At 45.1% G+C, this 19861-nt stretch overlaps 2 protein-coding genes across 4 annotated transcripts in view; both read left to right on the top strand.

Annotated features, from left to right (window-relative positions):
- Positions 1-3332, top strand: part of STARD3 (StAR related lipid transfer domain containing 3) — a 46786-nt gene extending 43454 nt beyond the window's left edge. For both annotated transcript variants that reach the window (XM_053263426.1, XM_053263425.1), the window contains exon 15: positions 14-3332. In XM_053263426.1, coding sequence (XP_053119401.1) covers positions 14-118 — 105 coding nt within the window. In that variant the 3' untranslated portion in view covers positions 119-3332. The remainder of the gene's footprint in view (positions 1-13) is intronic.
- Positions 3333-7434: 4102 nt separating this feature from the next.
- LOC128330582 (melanoregulin-like) lies at positions 7435-19289 on the top strand. Of its 2 annotated transcripts, none has more exons than XM_053263666.1 (5): positions 7435-7891; positions 12265-12424; positions 13954-14044; positions 15194-15360; positions 17299-19289. In XM_053263666.1, exons 1-5 carry the CDS (start codon positions 7815-7817, stop codon positions 17443-17445), a joined length of 642 nt encoding a protein of 213 aa, XP_053119641.1. In that variant the 5' UTR covers positions 7435-7814; the 3' UTR covers positions 17446-19289. The 2 variants fall into 2 exon arrangements, with proteins under 2 accessions (XP_053119641.1, XP_053119639.1); XM_053263664.1 differs by having other exon boundaries at positions 17230-19289.
- The last annotated feature ends 572 nt before the right edge of the window (positions 19290-19861 follow it).

Here is a 19861-nt window from a genome sequence, read left to right as displayed (position 1 = left end):
TTCCCCCCTGCAGGGTCGGCTTCCCCGGTACCTCATCAACCAAAGCTTAGGCGCGACCATGACAGAGTTCGTATTCCACCTGCGCCAGCGAGTTATGGAGGTCACAACAGGATCTTAAGTACTTGGGGCTCCTCACTCTGACGTTGCCTTTTGAATGTGCTTGGATTCGAAGCCCAAAGAGCTGGAGCCCCTCTCCTGCATAGCAGAGTAGGGAGATTGTATCTCACAGCTGGCTTTCAGGATGTGTGTGAAGAGTTCTCTGCAGACTCTTCAGGTTAGGGCTGGAAAATGGTGGTCAAACGGCAATAGAGAGATGAGACAGCAAATGGTCCAAACCAGAGCAAATTGGAGAGAAGCCCCAAGATAGTTTTCTTGGGGGTCTTGCCGAGGATCAACGCTAATGTTGCATAGAACCTGAGCCACTTCTGGACTAAGATGTGCCAAATTGCTTCATGATCATGCTTCCAGGATCTGCTAAGTGCTTACCTGTATAGCCCTTTGTCTATCATGTCCCTCTCTGGACCTAATCATTGCATTTCTAACCACATGCCCATAAGCTTATCCGAATGCCTTCCATAGAGGAGTGCCGTGGGACATTCCAGTGCATACAGTGGCATGACTGTGGCGCAGCAGGTTCAGCTGGGCAGTCTTCCAGCCGGCTGTAGGTCAAGATCCTAGCATTGCCTTCCTTCCTGAGGGGCCATGTGCTCCACCATAGCTGCATCTGCATCTGAAGAATTGACGACCCACATTTATGGGTGTAATTGCCTATCTGTCTCCTCAACAAGGTTGATGGCCAAAGGAAATAAGGTCTGTCAAATATCTGGTCTCAGTGGTGCCCCAAGCTGGCAACTCTCTTCTTACTACTGTTCCGGATACAACATACCTTCTTCCCAGTGTTCTCCTTCCTCCCGTGATCAATTTAGACTTGGAAATAAGCCAATCTCTGGGTCTCTGCCCCATTGTACTATGGCGGACGGTTCCTCGATTTGCTTAAGACTTTCATCGTGTTAGAACCCGACTAGATGCAACCACAGGAGATCTGTGACTGGACCTCCTGCATTTTTTCCAAAGCTCATGCAGCAGCTGGAGAGCTAGTCACGACCACAGCACTGGGTGTGGGGGTTAGCCTTTTACATGGCCCCCATGTTCCCAGATTACATTGTGCACCACCACCTATCTGCTCTTTGCCTTCAGGGGAGCGATTCAGTTCGGGAAAATGGAGAAGTGGGATTTCCCCAGTGCCATGCTTCTGATCTGGGTCAAGACACAGACACTGCATTTAGGCTTTGAAAAAACCCTGAGAGATCCAATTGTGAATCTACCACTGTCTTGTCTAGTTGCATCCTTAGAGCAAGCTGGCAGTCTTGGTGGTGGAGACCAAGATTTATAATCTATGTGTACCTGGACAGTTCAATTGACTCTTAATACAGAGGTGGAGAACCCAAGGTCTTTTTGTCCAGTACCTGCTGTCGGAGTGAAGTGTTGCTTCTCCCCATTGCCTATAAATAGACACAGGCTAGGCTTGTTTATAGATGTGGATAGAGCCTGTTTGGACTCTTATTGCCAGGGTAGGTGTTGAGGAAGCCTTAATGCCCTTCCTTCTCAAACTTGAATTGCTTTAATCTGCTCTAAAGGGCATCTGATTTTGAGATCATTAGTTTAGAAACTGCATTGCTCACAAATGCATTTGCAAACCCCAAAACTAGAGTTCTGAAGTCTTATCTGTCCTTCCCCCTCCGACTCTGCATGGGACGTTGCAATTCTAGGGTGATAGAAGGAGCAGCTGTGGGCCTTTTTCTTTGCAGCTGCTAGAATTTGCCTTTAATGGAATCAGCATTTCAGATCTCATACAAAGATCAGCTTTGGGATTCAGGGTGGGAAATGAAAGCAGAAGTGAAATACACATGCTTTAACATAAGTGCAATATGTCTGAGATTTCACAAAGAACTAACTGACACATAAACAGCAGTGTTTGGCTGGGGGCGAGGTCATGCTGGGAGTGGGTGTGCATGATTTAGGGTTGACAGATTCACACCAGTGTTTGCTGTAAGGGATTTCCAGGTGTTGACTACAAATGCCATCATCCCCAGTTGCAGTGGACTCTGGCTGGGGATTATGTAGTCAACAACATCTGGGAATCCCTTTTAAGGCAAACACTAGTTCACACCCTGATATAACTCCTATATTGTTAGAACTGCATAGAATGAAAGACTTCACCAAATGTGGCTTTGGCTGAAATTATCTTTTCTAATCAAGTTTGAGTGATTTGGGTGCCTTCACAGACCATGCACTGAGATACACTAGCCAGAGTGGGCCCCTAGAATTTAATCAGAGTGTCCAGATCTTTTGACCTCAGTATAAACATAGTTGTCCAAAGCATTGTACCCAGTTGGCTCTTAGGATTTTCCAGTTGGTGTAATGAGAGCATTTTAGAGGAAGCTGTATGAGGAATTGCAGCCTCAAGGGAGATGTGTGTGTTCCACTCCTTGACATGGGATAACGCCTACAAATAATTCCCATTCTCAGATACATGGGAGATGGTGCCCCAAGAGTCTTGTGAATGGTAAGCCCCCAGAATCTGATGACTTCAGGAGAGGTCACCCATACTGCTCACTCAAAGCATGTCATGGCTGTGAGGTGAGGCTTGAGATGAAAGGTGGTAAGGAGAGCAGCTAAACTTCTCTTGAGGGAGTGATCTGCATGCAGGAGTTGTTCCAAGCTGAACAACTAGCATGTCTGCCCAACCTTTTCTTGCAATCCTTGGGACCACTTGGTGGTTGAGGTCCCTCACTTTATATGCTGCTTTCTCCCCACTACCCATCTCCTTTCAGAAAGCTCCTCCCCATGCACTTGTATGCATTGAGTGGGTGGAGTTTTAGCCCCTCAGTCATCTGTTGTCTTGGCAGAGTGAGTGGGGCTTGCAAGAACCCTACAGTGGAAATTATACGGTGGACTGACCAAACATCATAGTCTTCCAGGGAGAGGAAAGACAAGGAGGAGATATACCCTCCAGAGAAGTTGCCACAAATGATTTACATTTTTGTTTTGTACATGTACACAGGCTTGGGAGATCACAGGAATTTGATTTCTGAAAAAGTAACAGGAATCAGTTGGCCATTAACCTAATTAAAGCGCCTTGTGGGGGTTCGTAAGCTTCCCAAGTGGAAAGAGGCTTGCGGACTCTGTGAATCTAATGCACAGAACAATTTTCTCTAATGTGCACATAGAGAGTGGACATCCACCCTCATTTTAAAAGCCACTTGAATAACACGTTTGCCTTTTGCCTTGAATCTTTGACTTAATCTAATAAAATCTAACAAGAAAAGAAATGCCTCGTGGTGTGTGTGTGTGTGTGTGTGTGTGTGTGTGTGTGTGTGTGTGTGTGTGTGTGTATTTGGCACACGACTATCGTTCATCTTCAAGTCTTCATCAAAGTATAGAAGCAACCTGGCTCCCAGTCAATCATCAATCAGCAGGATGAGAAAACCTCTGTTTATATTCCCAGCAGAGATCCAGTGTGCTCACTTTGTTGCAAGTTGCACCAGAGGTACACCCCCTGTCCCCTGCTTCCCAGTAAGGACCTGGATGCTATCCCAGCCTCCCTTGCGCTGCTCTTTGGCAAGCCTTCTCTCTGCTTCTCAGCCATTTGCCCAACTGCAAAGAGGGCAGGCTCATGTGGAACCAGAGGTGCATGAAGAGCGTGGGTTGAGGTGCAACATAACACCTAAAGAGTATTACTAGGAGTAACAAGCCAACAAATTCTTGGTTTCCAACCTTGAGGGGACACATGGATCCTGCCTTAGAGTGGGTTCTCACAATCATGGACAACTGGGTAACGAAGATTGCAGGTAGACTCCACATGGTGTCTGAACATTTCCTATGAGAGTGAAATGCTGAAAGTTATTCCAAGAATTGTAGCAGATGGGAAAAGGTAAAGTGTGCTGTCAAGTTGGTGTCGACTCCTGGTGACCACAGAGCCCTGTGGTTTTTCTTTGGTAGAATACAGGAGGGGTTTACCATTGCCTTCTCCCACGCAGTATGAGATTATGCCTTTCAGCATCTTCCTATATTGCTGCCACCTCATATAGGGGTTTCCTATAGTCTGGGGAACATACCAGTGAGGATTTGAGCTGGCAACCTCTAGCTTGCTAGTCAAGTCATTTCCCCACTGTGCCATTAAGTGGCTGAAATTGAATGGGGGAAATGATAGAAGAGGGCACTAGATTATTATATTAGCCCTCTCTGCTGTTGAAGCGAAACCACCTAATGATGCAGTGGGAAAGCAACCTGCCTGAACAACAGGAGGCTGTTGGTTTGAATCCCCGCTGGTGTATTTCCCAGAATATGGGAAACTCCTATAACGGGCAGCACTGCTATCGGAAGGTGCTGAAAGGCATCATCTCATACTGTGTGGGAGAAGGCAATGGTAAACTATTCCTGTATTCTACGAAGAAAACTACATGGCTCTGTGGTCGCCAGGAGTTGACACTGACCTGTTTAAGCTAGGCACTTTCTGCCTAAAGCATCTTCCTCCCCAACTCCAAAATAAGCCCATCTTACCTTTCCTTGGAACATTCCATAGAAGAGGAAGACTGCTTCCTTCCCTTAACATGGAAATCAGTCTGGTGTAGAGGATGGAATAAAGGGTTTGAGTGTGGAGATTCCAGACTCGGGGCCTCATACGCCACAATAAAGTTCACTGGATGAACCTCCTTTAGCCAAACTAACCCAAGATTATGAGGACAAAATGACACCTCCGTTTGTTGTGCTTAGCTGAAGGGTGGGATACTAACTGAGAAGATTGCTCTTACACACCAACTCTGCTAAACGTCCAGTGGAGAATACAAAAGACCTGGGCTTCAATCTGCCTCCTTGTTTACCCGTTCATTCTTTTGCCTTTGTGAGGTTATGCTAAGAGTTCAAATACTTCAGCTCTCTGCCTGGAGACAAGCAAATGTTTTCCTTATCTTCAGATAGGGGAAAGGACTCAGGAGGAGCTGGGAAACTACAGACCTGTCAGCTTGACGTTAATACCAGGAAAGGTCCTAAAATAGATTATTAAACAAACTGTCTTATTAGCACTTGTGGGGGTGGCAGGAGGAGGGGGAGAGAAATCTAATGATTAGTAGGAGTAGAATGGATTTGTCAAGCCAGACTCATCTCATCTCCTTTTTTGATGGTTACTAAGTGATGGGAATTCTGTGGACCTAGTGAATCTTGAGTTCAGCAAAGTATTTGACACAGGCTGCTCTCACAAGTAACCACGCCTGGGCTTTGCTGCCCATGAGAACCGGCAGGATCTGCATGGATCCTGGCAGTGCTGCTGAGGAGGCTAAGGACTCGAACACATCACTTGTTGCACAGTGCATTGTGGGATTATTGGAGGCTGAGCCGGCCTCTACCAGCTTTGCCAGGAGCAATGCGGATAGTCATCTACACTGCTCCCAGCAGCGCTGGTCATGTGGGTGCGTGGCTTGTGTGCCACAGGGGCTTAGAGCAGTCGTCTGGGGGGAGGTAGGTTGAACCCTGCCTGCCCGCCCGCCCGCCCGCCCGGTTGTGTGAATAGCCCCAGAGTCTTGCATAATATCCTTGTTGACAAGTTTATAAAATGTGAGCTAAGTCAGGGATTCTCAACGTTGGGTCCCCAGATGTTATTGGACTTCAGCTTCCATGATCCCTAACCAAAGGCCACTGGGGCTGGGGATTATGGGAACTGAAGTCCAATAATACCAGGGGACCCAGCGTTGAGAATCCCTGGGCTAGATTAAGCTACCGTTAGGTGGATTCACAGCTGGTTGAGCAACCATACTCAGTGAGTAATTATTAATAATTCCCGGTCATCCTGGAGGAAGATACTGAATGAAGTGCCACAGGGCTCTGTCCTGAGTCCTGTGCTGTTCAACATTTTCATAAAATTACAGAGAGGAACGAGTAGAGGGGAAGCTTATCAAGCCTGTAGATAACATGAAACGGAGGGGCGGGGACAGAAATGCTTACAATTTAGAAGACAAAACCAAGCCTCCAATCTGGACAGGCTCAAATACTGGGCCAAACCCACCAAGATGAAATTCAACAGAGACAAGTGTTAAAATCCTCGTATGGGTAAGAGAAACCAAATGCACAAGTACAGGGTGTAGGAGGACTGGTCCGACCGCACTATATGCGAAAGGAACCAAAGTGTCTTAAAAGATCAGTTGGACATGAGCCCGCTGTATGATGCAGCTGCTTAAAAAGCGAATGTCATCTTAGGCTGTATTAACAGAAACACAGCATCTAGGGATGCACACGGACCAAGGTCCACGCATTGGTTCATCGCTGGCAAGCACATGGCATACCGGCACACATGCACGCACACACCCGTGTGCGGCACAGGCGCACCATGTACTGCCTGCCTGTGCTATACTGTACATAGGTTCTTGTGGGCAGTGCCATCACAGAAGGAAGCTGCATACGGCAGCTGAAAGCAGATAAGGACCTGCTCTTCTATTTATTTATTTTTTAAGATCCCACTTGCTGTTCCCCTCCCCATGATGCCAAACTTCATCGGAACCGGCTCAGTGACCTCAATTCGTGCATATCCCTAATAGCATCCAGATCATGAGAAGCAATCGTTGCATCCTATTCCATGCCAATCAGACCTCACTTGTTTCCTGTTCCACGTTTTAATAAGGGTGTTGATAAACTGGAATGGGCTCAGAGATGTGGGAGTTTGGATGGTGTGGGGTGTGGAGTCTGGAAACCAAGTCCTCTAAGAAATGTTTGAAGGAGGTGAGCTGGAGGAGAGGAGGAGAGCTGGTCTTGTAGTAGCAAACATGACTTGTCCCCTTAGCTAAGCAGAGTCCATTCTGGTTGCATATGAATGGGAGACTAGAAGTGTGAGCACTGTAAGATATTCCCCACAGGGGATGGAGCTGCTCTGGGAAGAGCATCTAGGTTCCAAGTTCCCACCCCGGCTTCTCCAAGATAGGGGCTGACAGAGATCCTTGCCTGCAACCTTGGAGAAGCCGCTGCCAGTCTGTGAAGACAATACTGAGCTAGATGGACCTATGGTCTGACTCAGTATATGGCAGCTTCCTATGCTCCTATGTTAGTTAGGTGGAGATGTTTAGCCTGGCGATGAGGAGACTAAAGGGAGATCTGATAGCTGTCTTCAAGTATCTGAAGAATTGTTCCACAGAAGAAGACACAGATTTGTTCTCAGTTGCTCCTGAAAGCAGGGTTAGAAGCAAATGGATTGAAATGACAAGGAAACAGATTTAGGCTAGACATCAGGAAGAACTTCCTAACTGTAAGAGCTGTGTGACAGTCAAAACTGTGTGCCTCCTACAGTGATGGACTCTCAGCGGGAGGTTTCAAAACAGATGGGCAGCCCTCTGTTGGCGATACTGCAGCAGTTCCCTGCACTGATCAGGGAGTGAGAGTAGAAGACCTCCAAGGTCCCTTCCAGCTCTATAGTTCTACTGTTCTAATCCTGTGGTCTTTTTCTTGAGGAAGAGATGAAAAACAAATCTACTTTTCATTCTGTCTTGGGTCAAGGACCACAATACACTATTTCAGACTGTGCATTTTGTTAGAGGCCTTGAGCTGTGTGGGGGAAATCTCACATGATCATTGCTTATGACTTGATATAGTTAGAAAGCATTTTAAAAACTCCTTGGTCTCTCTTGCAAGCACAGTTCTTCTGCCGCATGGAATAACATCTGTCCCATCAATTCCCTCTCTCCCTTCGGTTTTTGATTTGTTTTATAACATTTTGATATGCCGGTCACAGGCATGTCTTAAAACCTGCAATCTTTGCAAGAGCAAGTGAGATGGATTTCTGGTACAAAGTTTGCTGCTGCTGTTGCCATAGAGAAGAAGAACTGGAGAAAAATCCACTGCTTGTTGGGTACGTGTTACATCTTTCTGCATTTAAAATGCGAATAGCATTCCCAGAATCTGTAATAAGAAGTGGTACATTCACGTAAGCATGTTCTGCTTTCAAAGAGGTGTTGGAAACTGGCAATTCTGGATTCTGCTTTGTAGAGTGCATGGTAGTGAGAAGAAAAGAAGACGCAAACAAGGGAGTTTGCTTTTTGTCCAAGTGATCTTGGCCTTTTTGCTTTCATTGTTCATACTGTGTTTATAACACTTTCAATTTGCATAACAATCAAAGATGGTGATCTTTGCACGATCCTTTTTGGGAATAAAGCTGCTGCTATTCTAAGATTAAAAGGATTTTTATTAATGCAGTTATCAACCTACTATTATTTTAGGGCTGCAACTTTTAGTCAGTGGAGCAGTCAATTTAAAGCTTTCATTCATTGCTTGGTGGGGATCAACAAATTGATGCAGGTGGATTCTAGGTGGTTGGGCCAGACATTGAGGACACAGCTGTGGTCTCTTGGGAGCTATTCTGCTTCTGGTGTGTTAATGTAATAGGAAATGAAAGAGAACAATATTAGATGGCCTTTCCTCCTAATAGTGAATGTTTCTGGTGTTAAAATAGTGGTGTTTCAAGACGTGAAAATAGTGAATGTTTCTGGTGTTAAAACACAGCTGTGGTCTCTTGGGAGCTAGTATGTTTCTGGTGTGTTAAAGTAATAAAATTTGAAAGAGAAAAATATGAGATGGCCTTTCCTCCTAATAGTGAATGTTGGGCTGCAGCTCAATGGCTTTGCATGTGCTTTGCATGAAAACACTTCCAGGATCAATTCTGAGTTTCTCCAGTGAAGGATCTTGGAAGTGGCTGGGAAGGGCCTCCTGACCCAGACCTTGGCAAGTTACTGGGCTAGGTGGGCCAGTGGTCTGACTGCGTAAAGCCACTTCAGCTTTTATCTTGCACTCCCTTCAATATATCCCAAAAGGCATTTAATGTTATGATGTTTGGGTAATATACAACTATATTTAATGTATTAAAAGGCAGATTAAATAGCTCTAGTGAGCTCATATTTGGTTGCCATTTTACAGACTGGTAGTGGGGAGAGAGCTGAACCTGAGAGATAGGGCTGAGCGAAATCCACAGACTGCATCTATGGCAGAAGCAGGCCCAGACTTGCCAGTGCTGTTTCCACTGTGGGAGATTTCTGACTTCAAGCCAGACTTTTCTCCTTTTTAAAAGTGCATGTCCTCTGTTCAGTTTCACCTTTTATTGTGGTGGTGGTGGTGGTGGCGGCGGCTGCTCAGTGAAGGCATTTCTCCCAAAATCTGAGAGGAGCTTACTAAAATAATAGGAGCATAGGAAGCTGCCTTATACCAAATCAGACCATGGTCCATCTAGCTCGGTATTGTCTACACTGATTGGCAGCAGCTTTCCAAGGTTTCAGGCATGAGTCTCTCCCAGGGATGCCAGGGAGGAGTCAACCCAGGACCTTCTTCGTGCTAGCAGATGCTCTGCCACTGAGTTTCGGGCCCCATCCCCTAAAGCACTTATGCATAGTCACCCATCCAAATGCAAATCAGAGCCTGCTTAGCAAAGAGGACAGTTCCTGCTTGCTACCACAAGACCAGCTCTCCTCCCCAAAAGTCAGTTCTCACTGCTTCTCAAAAAGCACAGGAACATAGGAGGAAAGCACTTTGCAACAGAGCTGCACTCGGGCCTCCTCTGCGGCTTTTGGAGTGTATTTGCAAATATATCACAATAACGGTTTGACCTGAGCTGCTAGGTGAATCTAGCATCACACATACCCACATCCAAGTCCTATGAGGACCAGTTCAAGGAGCTCCATATGTTTAGAATGGATAATGGAAGACTACAGGGAGAAATGAATGATAGCCATCTTCAAAGATCTGAAGGGCTGTCACATGAGCAAAAGGCGTTTTCTCTCTTGTTCCTGGGGCAGGGCTAGTACAAAGAGGCTGCATTTACAAGGAAACACATTCAGGTTAGACATGAAGAGGGATTAGGAGGATATGAGGAGGACGAGCTGTTCAACAGTGGAGCTTTCTGCCTAGTGCAATGGTGGGTTCTCTCCTTCACTCGAGGTTGTCAGAAACAGGCTGAACTGTACCAGATTTAGGAACAAACTAAAAAAATCTACAGCTTAGCATTATGAGGGGGGCCTCTGAATACCGCCCACCACCCCCGCAATGATGTTGGATATGGAGTTCCAGTATATCAACCTTTTGCACTGACTATCCTAATGACCACTAGGGGCATTGGGAGTGGAGGTAGTGAATGAGCATCTCCTTACCTGTCCATGTTTGCCTCTATGCTATGACACCTGCTATGACTCCTCAGGTACTTCCTGTAGTGAGTCAGTCCTCTTCCTTTCCTCTTAGAAAGCAGATGGAAGCCTCTCCCTCTCTCTCTCTCTCCCTACCTATTCATTATGTAGCTGGTAGATAGGATAGGTCTTTCCTCTCAAATGTACTTCACCAATAAAATCTATTTAGCTTAGATTGTACAACAATCTCCATGTGTGTTCTTTAAATAACTGCAACAACTAAACTTTGCACTCTACTCTGTAACTGGAGTGGGTAGCTTCTTTTGGTGCTTGGCTAAATAATCACAAACTCCAACAAATGACTGAATTTCAAGTTTTACATAATGGGCTGAAAAATAAAGGAGAAGAGGAGGGAAAGGTCTCTAAAACAGTCGTTATCATTCTGAGGAGACAAAAATATACTTTTTGTAGAGTTATGCTGACAGAATTATTTATCACATTAAGTTTATAAAACTGTGCAGAAATGACAGTAGGATTATATCTGAAGTTTTATTAGAGCAGGGCCCAGATGAAACCAACACCTGTGCTCATGGTTAAAGGCAGTGTTCCTCTCTTCAGGCGAATGCTGCTGTGATGGTGAGCAGTGCGGCAAGAGCTGATGACATGCCAGGGTGGGGCTTCCGACCCATTTTGTAAGGTTATGGGGCTGTTTAAGCTTGACATAACTTATGGCCTCATCAAAGAGGCGCTCTTACACCTGGACTTCGGGGCCAAAGTCCAGGGCCTCCACACCCCCTGGGGCCCCCCAAATCTTCTTTTGTCTGTCCTAGCTTGAAATGATTATTGTGCTACTCCATCATTTAAAGATGCCTCCATCATTTAAAGAGGCCTCCATCATTTAAAGATGCCTCATTCACTCCCTCCTCCATCCCAGAACAAGCAGCAGAAGCCAGTGTAGCCAGGCAGGTAGGAGAGTTCTCCAGCCTCCCAGGAGCAAGGCCCAGTTAACCCCTTCGCTTCTTTCCTGATTAGGAACTGGGCCAGGTGAGACCATGCTTGCAGAGGGGTGCAGGTTCACCTCCCCTGCAGATTTCAGTTGGCTTGGTCCTGACCTCTCTCCCCACCCCCATCTTTTTTGCCACATGGTCCTGAACAAGATAACTACACAAATGATGTGTGGTTACTGTGGGTATTCCTGCAGAAAAGGTTGCTTGTGGAAGAAGATTCTCATGCTTTTAGCTACCAAAAAATATTGTCAAAGTCTCTTGACCTGAAGAAAGTTGTAGGCAAATCTGCTTCGTGTTACCGGTATATTCAGCTTCTTTAATAAGGTAAACTAACATTAATTACCTTACCACTAAGTATTTAAAGTATAGCAAAATCCTCATCCCCTTAAACCTGTACCTTTAACACCGCTTTGCTCTTCCAAACTAGTTATCCTAGAGTTACCTCTGTCTGTCAAGGATGCTATGTTTCCTGCGCTGATCAATGGGATTGGACTAGAAGTCCTCCAAGATCTTTCCCCACTCTAAAATCCTTGATTCTACGAAAAGCATTTTTATTTCAGACTCTTAAATGTTGAGTATGGAGTAGGGCTCAATCCCCAGACTCTCAGCCCCATCTCTGTGTTTGTGGGACCACAAAGAGACCTAGAACTTGTTACATAAAGGTAACTAACATTGGGGAGAAGGGTAGTCTAGAACACTTCCCCACAATGTACTAGTTCTCTGTTTGAAAGTATTTAATTGTGGGAGCCCACAAGGGTTGTGCAAAAAATTTGATTGAATCAACTTGACTTTGAATCTAATTCTAAACTATTCAACTTTAAACAGCTTGCACAGAATGAGATTCGTTCGAATTGATTTGAATTCGGGCGAATTCGAATTGAATTCACATTGAATTCAGGCAAATTTGATATGAGTTCAGGTGAATTTGAATAAGTTCAAACAAATCTCATTCTGTGCAAGCACTTTTGAGTCAAATCGATTCAGTCAATTTGTTTACACAGCCCAGACACCGATTTGCTACCCCTCAGTGGGAAGGGCCAGGATCTCCAGTACCAATTTGGAGAAGAGTTGCTATGATGTTGTGAAATCCTTCCACTTTTCTGTTGCAGTGACACGCTTCAGTATTTCAACAAGCTGGCGAAACGCCGGCGCTCAGAGGCAGTCAACTTGTGGAACGAGCCTGTGGACAGCACCCATATGGAGCGGGATGATGACCATGAGCTCTACATGTTGCTCCAGAAAAGGTCTAAAATGAAACGGGGGTCAGAGGTCGGTAGCCGTTTTGTTCCATATGCATAAAGCCTCCTTTGGACTCCTCTCAAGTCTGATTGCTCAAGGGAGGCTCAAAAGGTTATCCTTGGACTAGTTCTCACTGAAGTGGGTAAAACTCATTTGGGCTTGTACCACTTTTGGCTTCAGCTAAAGGCTCACATGATTGAATGTCTTCCGCTCATACAACAACGTTCCCTGTATATATAAAACCTAGCATGTCAGGGAAAAGCTGAGGACCTTTCTCCCTGACATGTAAGCTCTCTAAATTAAGGGAATGTTTTTTGTATGCTGGAGCATTGTATGCTCACTGACAGTTCAGTGTGGTAGGGTGTGTGTACTTCTATTTCATGCCCAAACAACAGTTAGTAACCATCTCTCTCTATGAGTAAGAATTTTGGTGATGCCATCCCATGTGCCTGAAGCTAATCATGCAGTCAGGGTTTACATTTAGAGGTGAATTAGTCACCTCTAAATCCTTCTGAAAATGCTTACAGTAGCTCCTAAAGGCCACCACAAAGACCAAACATCATGTCCACCACAATGACGGTGTCTTCGCTCAGCTGCATTGCCCATGCAGTCTCTCATGCTCATCTTCACAGTCATAAGGGATAGAAGCATACTTTTGTTTTGTTTTTAATAAAACCTTATTCTCGAAATGCTGAATTCTATGACCGGCCCAACAGGTAGGCTTCAAAAAGTACTACTGATATACTCCAAATTCCAGGTGCTTGGGACTCATTTGGTAACTTTCCACTGTCATCAGACCAGCTCCTGGGCCAGCTGGCACAGCTTAGGGACATAGGAAGCTGCCTTATTCTGAGTCAGACCATTGGTCCAGTTAGCTCAGTATTGTCTACACTGACTGGCAGCAACTCTTCAAGGTTCCAGGCAGAAGGCTTTTTTCTAGTCCTACCTGGAGATGCCAGGGAGTGAACCTGGGACCTTCTGCATGCAAGCAGATGCTCTACCACTGAGCTATGGCCCCAATCCCTAATCACATGTCACCCATCCAAATGCAAACCAAGATGGACCCTACTTAGCAAGAGGGACAATTCATGCTCCTGCTCCTGCTCCCTACTGCAAGACTGGCTCTCCATTCCAACAATAACAAGGGGCGATGTAATGGAATGGCTATGTAACTGAGCTACAAATTGGGACACACTAGATGGCCTCCAAGTCCACCTTAAGTGGCGCAGCAGGGGAATGCTTGGCTAACAAGCAGAAGGTTGCCAGTTCAAATCCCCGCTGGTATGTTTCCCAGACTATGGAAAACACCTGTATTGGGCAACAGTGATATAAGAAGGTGCTGAAAGGCATCATCTCGTACTGCATGGGAGGAGGCAATGGTAAACCCCTCCTGTATTCTACCAAAAGAAAACGAAAGGGCTCTGTGGGCGCCAGGAGTCGGAATCGACTTGACAGCACATCGACTTGACAGCACACCTTAGATGGCCCTCCCTCTCAGCCCCTCCCTCTCAGCCTCAGCTGCATTAAATGGTTCTGTGTCCTCCTTTATCCTGATACAGGGCTATCGACGTTTGAGCTTCGACATCAGTGCCCACCGACAAATCCGCCGGAAAGTGAAAGACCGATGGAAGCAAATCCTGGAAGTTTTAGGTATGGTGTCCTTGCACACAGATTGAAGCTTTCCAACATAAGTCAAACTTAAGTGTGTGAGAGAAGGAGTATCCTTTCTAGTTCTGCCCAGTGTGAATTCTGTCTGTTCATTTATCTTTGTTTTCAAGGGCACTTTGTTCAATATGTGTGAAAATAGTTATTTCACTTTAAAGCTCTGCACAATGGACCCCGCCCCCATTTTGGCTAGTTGGGAATTTAATTGCAAATTCATTTTAGTGATTAAACTTAAACAACTGGGGGAAATCATCAGGATTAGATCATATGGTAACCGCTGTCCTTTCCAAACCATCATTTTGAAAGGAGGAGTCCAATATATGTGTAAGGGAATCTTGAATATTTATAGCAAGATTAACTTATTCCCCATCACATTTTATGATATCCAAACTTGGACTTCTCTATCCTCAACTGAACTTTTAAAATGTATAAGCATGGGAGTGAATTTCAAAACTTTTAAATGGTCAACATTTTACAGTGAATATTGATGATCTTCTACCGGTGAATGTTCGTAATGTTCAGTTTCCGATATTCCTAGTTATATATAATATGCTAAAAACACAAGCTGATATCTTGTACAAGGTACTTCCATTCCAAGCCATTGACTGAGCTGGTGGGATGTCACTGAATGTTCATAAGTATTCTAACTGCAGAGGGGTGATTTGCCATGGCATGTTAAAAAGCAAGCAGGTGCCAGATGATTGATTATGCAATTGCTGAGTATGAAGAAGTAGTCTGGGACTGGTGAAGCAGACACCTCATGTATTCCTGCAACCCAGGAGGACTTGTTTAAGCAAAAGTTGAGATGTTCGTGAAAGGAATCACTCTCTCGCACAGACTAACTACCACATTCCAAGTGGAATTCCCCCTTACCCACACAATATGGTGGTTAACGGCCTAGTTGACCTCTGCTTTCTAAAAGGGCAGTGGTATTGGTGGTAGTCGTGCCAGGAAAATCAAGCCCCGATGTTCCAATTTCTTCTCAAACTCCTAGGCTGATGCTTGATTATAAGCTCCATGACTTAGAACTACTGGATCTACCTTTTCATTAGTTTAAGGAAGCGGGGTGACAGAAGATGATTTGGTGAGTTATTCTGAACAGACATGAGGATAAACACTCTCATCTCAATACAGGATTCGAAAATGAAGCAGATGGACTCCTCACAGTCACCTCCAGCACCGCGTATGAATCTCTCCGCAACCCTCAAGAAGCTCGCAGACTTCACAGTGCCCTGGCTGAGCAGACGGCCATTTTTGGTAGACACCGTGGTGGTCCACCAGAGAGATACCTTTTTGTCCTGGTGAGCCTGGGGTTGGGAAACTTTCATTAGGTAATGTGTTACCATGGTAACACATTACCATGCAGATGGTGGGAACCTCTTAACATGGCAGCTACTGTAGAGGTGGGAGCAGTAACCAGGCTCCTCCAAGTAACGTGCAAGCAGGGACTCTGAGGGCCAGCTTCACACAACTATTACTAACATGATGAAACTTAGGAAGCTGCCATCTACCAAGTCAGGCCAGTGGATCATCTAGCTTAGTATTGTCTACTCTGACTGACCACAGCCCGCAGCTCTCCAGGGCTTCAAAGCAGGAATATTTCTCCATCCTAGCTGGAGATTCTGGGGATTTAGCCCGGGACCTTCTGCATGCTAGGTAGATGCTGTGCCACGGAGCTATGGCCCCAACTTGCATGAGTTGATTCCTCTGATGTTTTGGCTGGTCTTGTGAATGCTTTAATTCCTGGATAGCCTTTGAAATGTGGCCTGAGTCAAGAAGTGACAACGATAGTTAGTTAGTTAGTTAGTTTAGTAGTTAGTTGAGTTCATTTAGTAGTTAGTTTAGTTAGTTGAGTTAGTTTAGAATGCATTAATCAACTTTCATGTCTTCCCAAGCCAATGTACATGTTCAAAGTGCAGAAACAGAATCACTTAAAAGAGCAGATGGTCCCAAGCACTTCTCCAATTCAACATTAAAAGCCTGGGTAAAGAGCAAGGTCTTTAAGCAACAGTGGGAAAGTGAGTGGAAGAGTATGAACGTCCCTGGGAAGGGCATTCTAGAAAAGAAACAAACTACAGGGGATGCCTCAAAAAACTTTCATTCGCCAACATGTTTCAGATTGCTTATTAGTTAGTTATCAGATTGCTTCCGTTATCTCCCCTGCTGAGCAAAGAGGCACCTTTTAAAAGTGGCGATTCTCTTTATTTAGCAGGGGAAGAGCAATTGGCCTTCTCCATCCCCAGCACAGCATCCCTGCAACGGCTGTTGCTGGTGTTTATCTTATGTTTCTTTTTTTAGCTTGCAAGCCCTTTGGGGACAGGGAGCCATTTAATTTTGTGTGAACTTTTGTTGAAAAGCAGTATGTAAATATTTGTCGAATTTGTATTAATTCTTTAAACAAAAGACCCACATCTACATAAGACTGAAATTAGATGTATATCACTTGTTTCAAGGCTTAATAAGAGCCCATGCGCAGGGCAGGGAGGTGGATGAGCATTCTGAAACACGTTTGTATTTGTTTGTTTTAGACATCCATTCTTTGTTTTCTTCTCAGTGCCTTCCCACACCATTTCCCCAGAAAAGCATTCCAGAGTCTAGGGGCCATCACTGAGAAGGCCTTGTTTACCTGTCCCACATGCACAACAAACAGGCCTCAACTGAGAGATAGATAGATAGATAGATAGATAGATAGATAGATAGATAGATAGATAGATAATTTTATACCCTGCCTAAACTTACATCTCTGTTGGCACTCAGAGCACTCCCCACCGACCCCCAGCCAATCTCATGTGATGAGCAGGATCTGTTATGATGTGGACATGTCAGGAGGCCTTTTTGTACCCTCAACAAGGCTGGTAATTATTCTGCCATTCCATTGCCACCATATGAATAGCGGTAGGAATTAGTTCTGAGCTGTCACTACCCCGTCTAGTGTCCATCCCCCTTCTTCTATCATTTCCTCACAGGAAACAATGTGTGGGTGGGAAGTGGAATGGTCATTAAAGAGGGTGTTTCATGCTGGGAGAGGGAGGAGTTGCACTTGGAGTTTGTAGTACCCCACAAACCAAAGCGTCTTCAGCCCGCTCTGTTACCACCACATTTTCTCTGTATGCATGTGTATGTGTATGTACATAGATATATATTTCTCACCACCCTTCCCCCTATCCCAGGACAGGCTGATTCTCCTTGATGTTGGAGAGGACTTCCTGTCTGCCACTCGACACTTCTATCCTGTGCAGGAGGAGGAAGAGGAGGAGAAGGAGGAGGACAGATCTTCCAGTGACGAAAAGCCTTCTAGCCCTGGCCCTGTCTTGGTCAAACTGAGCAACGGAGCTCAGGAAGAGGCCGAGGAGGAGGAGGAGGAAGAGGAAGTATTTGAGGAGTAAGATGCAGAGAAGGAGGAGGCAGAGAAAGCGAAAAAGGTTGAGGGAAGACACAGTGGAATGGAACCAATTCAGTCTTTGGCTGGCAGAACAAATGCAACTGATGTCTTGGGAATTACAACAGGTTTAGAGGTTGAATAAGAGTTACTGGCATCACTACTGAATTACAGGCCTGCACACACACACACACACACACACACACACACACACACCTCCCTTTCCCATGCACACATTTCTCCCCTGCCCGCTTTGATATTGTAACCCGTATTAAAATAGTGCCATGGGTTAACAGAACTGGCACCCACTTCTCACAAGGCTCAGTCTATAGGTCATCTTCTGTCTTGTGCAGATAAAATGGGGGAGGAGGGAGGAAATTCTCTTGCACATTTTGAGAGCACGAATTGGAGCAGAAATATTCTCCTGACCGGAAATTAGGGGTTTCCATGCGGCCCCTTGATGCCTTAATACTGAAATTTTGTTCAGATGTTTTGCTTCTTTGCACCATAACAAAGCTCAGGACAGTAAGGAGTATCACCTTAATTTTCAAGGCTTGCTTATTTCTGTCTTGCATATGGCAGGAATGAAGGCTGAGAGGGGACCACTTCCTGCAGCCTGTTGCTATATCATCTGTCTGCTGCCCTGCATATACTTAAGCCTACAGTGCCCATTCTATTATCTATTTACAAAAGGGAAATCAGAAATTGAGAGATAATTGCTTGCCCAAGAAGATCTAACCCAATTAGTCTTTTGACAATGAGGTGAGGGGTTGATTGCATCCAGGCCTCTCCAAACAACGTCTTCTCTGATGGACTGTCATAATCTTAGAGCATTTCTCTGGCTCCCTTAGACCAGTGTTTCCTGGATTTCTGAGAACTAATCATGTTTTTCTAGGCAGAGGGAATCCAAGTCATGGCAAATGGTGTGGCAAAAGGTTTAACCCACTCTCCCGTGATACAGTAGTCCTGATCTGTGTGAGCTTGAACCAGCTGCTATTTATTGAATAAAAATGAAGTGTGCTAGCAATCACCAGCTAAAGTTACATCTACTTTGACACTGTGGCACTCCTTTTTCCAAATTTAAAACAAAGGCATACAAGTCCTTAAGGCTGCAAATATAAGCCTGAAAATCTGTGGATGATGCTTACTGAAAAGCACTTCAGATATTCATGACTTGGCAGAACTTCTGTGGTCTGCATGGACCTCTGCCCCCCCTCCCCTGCCCACAAGAACTATACATTTTGCATAGGAGAAGCATGCAAACTTACTGGTTTTCTCAAATATATGTTGGAAAATTGATTTGTTTTCAAATGGTTGTGCATGCTTTGAATTCCTCTGAGTCTACAGAGCTCTTCCAACTCTGTAGTGGGAGGCTGTGTGGTCTGCAGTTGTGTTGAACAAATCCTGGAATGTGGATTTTCAGTCCAGAATTCAGCATCCTAGGAATCTTGGCCTACTATTTTTTTAAAAAGAAGCAAGTTTCTAGTTCTTAGGAAGGTGACAACCGGCTTGAAAATGAATGAGCTGTGCTGAATGAATCTCAAAAGGCAAAGGTGCAGCTGAATTGGATTCCTGCCAGACAGGCATTGGGCTTCTGGCATCCTGCATAGCTCCTTGCTCTTTCCCATCACTAGCAGAAGCTGAATATGTTCTGCAAAATATGACAATTAATGCAAATTAGCTTAATTTGCAGAATTCGGGGTTTGGTTTTTGGCATACCTAGGGGTGTGTGTGTGTGTGTGAGAGAGAGAGAGAGAGAGAGAGAGAGAGAGAGAGAGAGAGATATTTTGTTTCTATTCATTTATGTTTAAATTGTATTTTATTTTACATAAACCTTTACCATTAACTGTCCCTGCGTAGGGAATGTGTTTTCTCTATCCAGTGCAAGAAAGATCAACTTTCTCTTCTCTTCCTGTTTAGCCTGTCAGGTTCCCCCTGCATGCACCCCATGCATCCAGGCCACCTGTTCTCTTGTCATCACCCCTTTCTTCCAGGATCTCTGTGTACAAATTGTCTGATTCCCATCCCTACCACTAATCCCTCTGGCTCCTGTTCCAAAATAGCAGAGCCGAGCTTCTGACTGTCCAGAACAAAGACTCGGCCAAGGAAATTCCTTTCTCCACCCCCACTTTAAAACTAAAACCAAAACCAAAAGAGAGGTGGGTTCAGAAGGCCTCTTCCTGAAGTCTGGACAAGTTTCTGCTTGATGAGAAACGTCTATACTTTGCCCCTCCTGGCTCCTGGCAGAGAGACTGCCCTTGACAAATGTCACCCTCCCTTCTGGCAGCTGTTAGGTAGTTAACGAGTCTTTCCTCCCCTTAACTCCTTCGATGATGCCTTTCTTCCTTGTGATGGTATCAGTGGTTTTGCACTCTTGCAAGAATCTCAAGCCTCTTGGAAGGGATGGTCTGTCTGTGTGCATA

This window comes from Hemicordylus capensis, chromosome 6 (genome assembly GCF_027244095.1).
Source record: "Hemicordylus capensis ecotype Gifberg chromosome 6, rHemCap1.1.pri, whole genome shotgun sequence".
NCBI classification, from domain to species: domain Eukaryota; kingdom Metazoa; phylum Chordata; class Lepidosauria; order Squamata; family Cordylidae; genus Hemicordylus; species Hemicordylus capensis.
This window is presented reverse-complemented; position numbering and strand designations above follow the sequence as displayed.